Source organism: Lycium barbarum, chromosome 11 (genome assembly GCF_019175385.1).
Source record: "Lycium barbarum isolate Lr01 chromosome 11, ASM1917538v2, whole genome shotgun sequence".
Classification (NCBI taxonomy): domain Eukaryota; kingdom Viridiplantae; phylum Streptophyta; class Magnoliopsida; order Solanales; family Solanaceae; genus Lycium; species Lycium barbarum.
Window position 1 is genome coordinate 1,523,066 of NC_083347.1, and position 6,439 is coordinate 1,529,504.

Genomic DNA, 6,439 nt, shown 5'->3' on the forward strand with positions numbered 1-6,439 from the left:
TTGGGCTTCTTAGTGATTAATTTGTACAATGCACTATGTGAAAAACAATTAGTAATTAATATGTGGAAAGTAAGGATTTAATAAAGTATAATTAATTTAACGAGTACAAAATCCGAAAATAAAATGATGACGAGCTATAAAAATTAGTAGTGTTGACAGTAAAATAGTGAAAATGAAAGTAACAATATTAATAGTAGTAGTAAAAAAAAAATAGTGAAGGTAAAGTGTTTAGCTCGTCAGTAAATTTAGAAGCCCGAGTAAATAAAATTAAATAAAGGGGGGACAAAATTGGGTGTCAACAGTATACATGAACAGAATACATATATCAGTTGATAACAACTGACTAAGCAGAATGTAAAATCTCAGACTTCTCATGATCTTGATTGTTGACTTTATAAGCATCATATCGAACATGTATTTCTTAAAGTATAACTCACAGAACGTACTATAGTATAGAATGTTTCTAAAAATGAAACTACCATATCTTGGAAATGAACTCATAAAATCTTGGTTAAAGTACATAGACCCTTGCCACTAAGCTTTCTTGGCCGCACAGAGCAAGTAATAAACACAATTTGGAATGTATTAGAACACATCAAACTACATTTAGTAACTTAGTATCAAGCATATTACCTAGTCAAAAATCAAATTTCTATAGCATTTCAAACTAAGTCGCCCATAATTCAACCATATGGAACAAGCTCTTCAGAAAACATTTGTTTGTGATCAAGTTGTTCCAGTAAAATTAAGAGAGAGACATGGAGAATAACAGTAATAGTTAGTTAACAACAACTACTTGCATATGCATATTTAGTTCAGTCAGACCTCTCATAAACCGTCATTCTCTATAACAACATTTCACTATAACATCCATGTTTCATGTGGAACCGATCTTTCATGTTATGTTACATTATATATTTTCTATAACATCACTTCGCTATAGCAGCCCAAAAATATTGGAACAGGCAACATTATTATAGAGAAGTTTGACTATATCCACATAATCTATAGGTAATATCCCATACGCTGTTGCTCAAACACCCTTTGATCAAGATCTTGCAGCTTCTGTTTTAACCCCAATATTCTTGACCGGCTCCAAAAATGAAGCTCGTCCAGAACTTTCAAGTAATCTTCAGAGGGCCTCCCAGTCTCAGCAATGAACATTAAAGCACCACGTTGTATAGCTTGACGAACGGAAAATTCAACATCAACGTCCTCTCTTCCAAATGTTTCTTGAATATAACTGAAATACCCCTTGAACATCTTAAAAAAATCACTTCTGGATCATGCGTTGCTGGTAAACTGGCATAACTTGGAAAACCATTCATGTCGTTGACGTAAGTTGGAGAATTTCTAGTGTCGATCCAACTTAGTTTCTGCTGGACGGAGTAAACTGGAGGACTTACAGAGTTGGGAATTTCTTGAAATTTTTAAAGTGGTGCATGTAAATAGCGTTGCTTTGGTTTTGTTCTTGGAAAATTCTTACGAGATGGGTTTAATATAAGGCAAAAGTCATAGATAGCCCCCTAAACTTTGCCACATTTTCCTCTGGGCTACCTAAACCGAGGGTTATACCTATTGGTTACCTAAACCAGTCTAAATTGATCCTATTGGGTACCTTTTGCCTATGTGGCGCTTACGTGGCACAGCAATTGATTACACTCGTTATTGGGGTGACACCCCTTTCATCCTTAAATTTTTTTTTTTTGGTTAAAACTTTACTTCTTTTAAATAAAATTTAATAGATAAATTAATAAAAAAAAATAACCCACCTCCCTCCTCCCCCTAGCCGCACCCCACTGTACGTTTTTCTCTTCTTCTTCAGTGTGTTCAGTTCTCTTCATCTTCTTCTTCTTCTTCCTTTTTTTTTTCTCTTCTTCCTCTTCATTATAGCAATTCATTTAACCCACCTCCCCCCGCCCCAGCCGCACCCCACTGTACGTTCTTTTTTTTCTCTTCTTCTTCATTGTGTTCAGTTCTCTTCATCTTCTTCTTCCTTTTTTTTTCTCTTCTTCCTCTTCATTATAACAATTCATTTCTTTTAATTATTTATATAAAATTAATTTGTGAATTGGATGTTATTTCTTACCATCATTTTTTTTGTCCTTTTTAGATCTGAAAAGTAACATTACCATCTTGTTCACCGGAAAAAATGGAGATTTACCATTACTATGACTCTTTTTTTTCATCTCACCTTTCATTAAAGGTTGGTGGGTCTTATAAAGACATTGATAGACCTAAATAAGAGAGGAAAAAGGAAATAAATTATTGGTTGGGTGGGGGACGGCGGTTGGGGGTGGTGGTGCGGCGGCCAGTGGTGAGGGAGCGGTGGCGAAAGGGAGGAAAATTGGGGTGGTTGTATAATTTATTTTTTAATTATTATGATGGACCCCCCCCCCCCAACCGCCACGTGTCATGTTTTTATTTGACAAAATTGCCACGTCACGGAGAGTGTAATACACTCTCCTAATTTTACTGATTATTGTGAAAAAAATACCCAATAGGATCGAATTTGGATTGGTCTAGATACTCAATAGGTACAACCCTCGGTTTAGATATCTCAGAGAAAAATGTGGCACAGTTTAGGAGGCTATCTATGACTTTTGCCTTAATATAAACTTGAAGGTACTGCACTCACCGAGATGAAAAGGTTCATCACATTTTGAACCAGCTCCTCTTTTATTGTTGTGACCGGGGTAGTTTTCAATCTTGAATTCAGCACATTCGATACAAAACAAGGAGTGTTTTGATGCAAGTCCAACAAGATCCCAAAGGTCGTATGGAGGAGTCGTTTTATGGGTAACATGAATTTGACCATCAACTGGCAACATTCTTTTGGCACTCCCAAAAAAACTTTCCACAAGATTCCTATGCATTCTGCACAAAGGAGAAGGCACGCAATACATTGAGAAAATGCAAAATCCAGAGCAATAAAAGCCAATTAAGCAACTAGTCTAGAGGACAAAAACCAATACTTTCAGCATATGGAATTAATTCCCTTCTCAGTATGATCAAAATTGGAATGAATGAGCCAAAAGAAACGGTCACAAAGTGCTGGACACAACAACAAGAGTGTTTGGTAGGTTTTGTTGATGAAAAACACATTTCACAATATTTGCTTGCTTGGATTGAAGAAAACAACTTTGTCTTTTAAGGGTATGAGTCCTATACAAACTCTAACTCATTCTCGCGAATCCTCATCCTCAATGGTACTCCACACTCATTGTCTTTTGACTCGAATTTAGTTGTTATAAAAATGTTTTAAAATATATGTATATTTATACTAAATATAAGTTGTGTGTGCATGTGTGCAAAGTAGAGGCACTAATTTAAGAACCTAAATCCACCTGTATCATCCTCCTCCTCCTTCTACTCCTTTTCTTCAAGGTTGGGGTTCATGCCATGGGCGGAGCCACCTTCGACGAAGGGTGGTCAAGTGCACACCCTTCGTCGGAAAATTACGCTGTATACATAGGTTAAATGTTAGCTACAATGAGTATCTATTCAATTTTGCACACCCTTAACACAAGTAAGAAGAAAATTTGCACACCCTTCATCAAATTCCTAGCTCCGCCACTGACTTCATGCAACTTGACTATTTCACCAGTATCTCTGCTACGCGTTAAGTAACTCTGACCACCAAAGCGGAGCATATGAGAAGAAAACTACCTAACTCTTTTGTCTCTTCAGGGATTCAAATCGCGATTTCCATAATTTTCATCCACTTTATTGACTGCTAGGCTACACCTTAGGTTCAAACTCCTCCATCTACTCCTATACATGATACCTTCCTCTTAACACGGAAATAATCTAAAAATATATATTTCTTTCATTTAGTTCAACAATTCCAGATAACAATCTTACATACATCCAAGCTTGAAAATCCAAACCTCGTTCGCCAGGTTGAAATCTTTTTATGTATATCACATGGTATATACAATGTTAAAAATCTTTTTATGAGTAAATGTTGAACCACTTTTATGAAAATCTTGTCTCTTCCACTGCATACAGATTATAGGTAGAATTCAAACCACATGATAGAGAAGGTATCGCTTGCTGCTCTTCATTTTGATAGGAGTAGGTGCTTGCACAAACAACAACAACATACCCAGTGTAATTCCACAAGTGGGGTCTGGGGAGAGTAGATTGTACGCAGACCTTACCCCTATCTTGGAAGGTAGGGAGGCTATTTTCGAAAGACCCTCGGCTCAAGAAAAAACAGAACAAAAGGTCAAATAATTGACGAAAGCGTATCCATCATATACAAGGTTATAAAATCTTTCCATACATATATATACAGTAAATGTTGAACCCCTTTACGGAAATCTTGCCTCCCCCATTGCATACATCATATAAGTAAAATTTTAAAAAAGAGGGAACCGTACTGGATAAGATGATTATTATCTTCACTGCCATAAAACCCTGCATGAGGAAAGTTATAAATAATGCGATCGAAATTCCTGGTTCTAAGATCACAATGACGCTGCATTTTAGTAGCATCCACACCATGCAATATACTTCCTCCCAAAGATTTCAACTTTTCTAAGTTCGATTGTCCATTCTTGTACATTTTGATCACCTCATCTATAAACAAAAAAGGGCAAAAAGTAAACAACAACAAAAAAATTAAATTTTGCTAAAACCCCATCATAGATTAAGTAAAATAAAAGAAACTCAGAAAGAAAACAGAGTGAAATGGGAAATGTAACAACAAAAGATTAAATTTTGAGGGAAAAAAAAACCCATTATAGATTAAAGTATAGCAAGAAAACAAAGATTAAATTTTGCGAAAAACCCATTATAGATTAAGTAAAATAAAAAGCACCCCAGAAAGAAAACAGAGTGAAAAGGGGAAAAATGAAACAACAAACGACTAAATTTGGGGGGAAAAAAACCCATTATAGATTAAAGTAAAGCAAGAAAACAAAGATTAAATTTTGAAAAAAAAAAACCATTATAGAATAAGTAAAATAAAAGCAACCTAGAAAGAAAACAGAGTGAAAATGGGAAAAATGAAACAGCTAAATTTTGGATTTTGAAAATTTCCCATTCTTGATTTCTTGTACATTTTGATCACCTCATATGTAAACAAAAAAGGGCAAAAATTTTTACAAAACCCCATTATAGCATTATAGATTAAGCAAAATATAAGCAGGCCAGAAAGAATTAGAGTGAAAATGAGTACCATATGCAGTGGCGGAGCCAGGATTTTCATCCAGGGGTTCAAAAATTCTAAAAGGTAAATATACGAAGAAGTCAGGGGGTTCAACATCTATTATATATACATAATAAAATAATTTTAACTTTAAAAATATACTGTAATTTTTTGCCGAGGGGTTCGGAACCCCCTGGACATACGCTGGCTCCGCCCCTGACCATATGATCGAAGAGAGGAAGCAACAATGTTAGAAGTGTTGCCAAAAGAGTGAGAAAAAAAAAGAAATCTCCTTCACCAACTAATGGTATTTGATGATATGAAGAATAATGTTGTATTATTTTCTCTTCTTCATCTTCTTGATTGATCACTTTTAAGGGACTTTTTCCTGCCATAGCTGCAATTCTCAAAAGGGACCTTTTTCTGGGACTGTTTATGTGCCCAAAAACTTAAAAAGGAAATAAAATTTGAATTTCTTGAATAAAATTACGGATTTGACATCACCACATAACGATTTGTATGAGCATTTCTTCTTGAAATTTTGGAGTTGGAGTTGGAGTTAAAGTTGTGTTTGGCCATATTTTTTGAAATTGTAGCTTTTGGTAAAATGTAGCCGTAAAAAAATGAAAAAAATAATTTTTTTGAGTTTTTGGTATTCTAGAATACAACTTCAAGTTATATTCGGAATTTTCATGGCCAAATGCTGATTCCGGAAAAAAGTAAAAAAAAATTGGAATAAAGTGAATAATTCTTATATCCAAACGGGGGCTAAATTAGGACGGAGGAAGTACTAAAGAAAGCATGACAAAGCATTCTTGAACAATAAAAATTGGATTTTGCAAAAACCCCATCATAAATTAAGCAAAATAAAGCAACCCAGAAAGAAAATAGAGTGAATATGAGTACCATATGATCGAAGAGAGGAAGCAACAATATTAGAAGCGTTGCCAAAAGAGTGAGAAAAAGAGAAATCTCCTTCACCAACTAATAGTATTTGATGATATGAAGAGTAATGTTCTATTCTTTTCTCTTCTTCTTCATTGATCACTTTTTGGTTCTCAAAATGACTTTTATCTGCCATAGCTGCAATTCTCAAAAGGGACTTTTATTACTCCCTCCCTCTCGTAATAAGTGTCACCCTAGCCAAAAACACGCATATTAAGAAACCAATAATGCAATGTAAAGTTTACTAAACTACCCCTATATAATAAAAATAAATTATTTTCCCTTTTGATTAGAGCATGCATGAAAAGTAAGGCTTTTAACATTGGGAATCTAATAATA

The 6,439-nt window shown here is 34.8% G+C and overlaps 1 protein-coding gene across 1 annotated transcript; it reads right to left on the minus strand.

Moving 5' to 3' along the window:
- Positions 1-1,005: 1,005 nt before the first annotated feature.
- LOC132617462 (heavy metal-associated isoprenylated plant protein 41-like) lies at positions 1,006-6,236 on the minus strand. Its single transcript, XM_060332461.1, has 4 exons — positions 6,062-6,236; positions 4,386-4,584; positions 2,608-2,877; positions 1,006-1,243 (listed from the first exon to the last, which is right to left on the minus strand). The coding sequence occupies exons 1-4, from the start codon at positions 6,234-6,236 to the stop codon at positions 1,006-1,008; spliced, it is 882 nt and encodes a 293-aa protein (XP_060188444.1).
- Positions 6,237-6,439: the final 203 nt, after the last annotated feature.

Bases quoted from the DNA above. Each gene is read 5' to 3' on its own strand.
- LOC132617462 (XM_060332461.1), bottom strand. From the start codon at position 6,236: ATGGCAGATAAAAGTCATTTTGAGAACCAAAAAGTGATCAATGAAGAA. The intron at 4,585-6,061 runs GTACTCATATTC...TTTTGTTTATAG, and splicing joins TTCCTCTCTTCGATCATATG to ATGAGGTGATCAAAATGTAC. The intron at 1,244-2,607 runs GCAAAAGTCATA...GGGGTATTTCAG, and splicing joins ACCTTCAAGTTTATATTAAG to TTATATTCAAGAAACATTTG.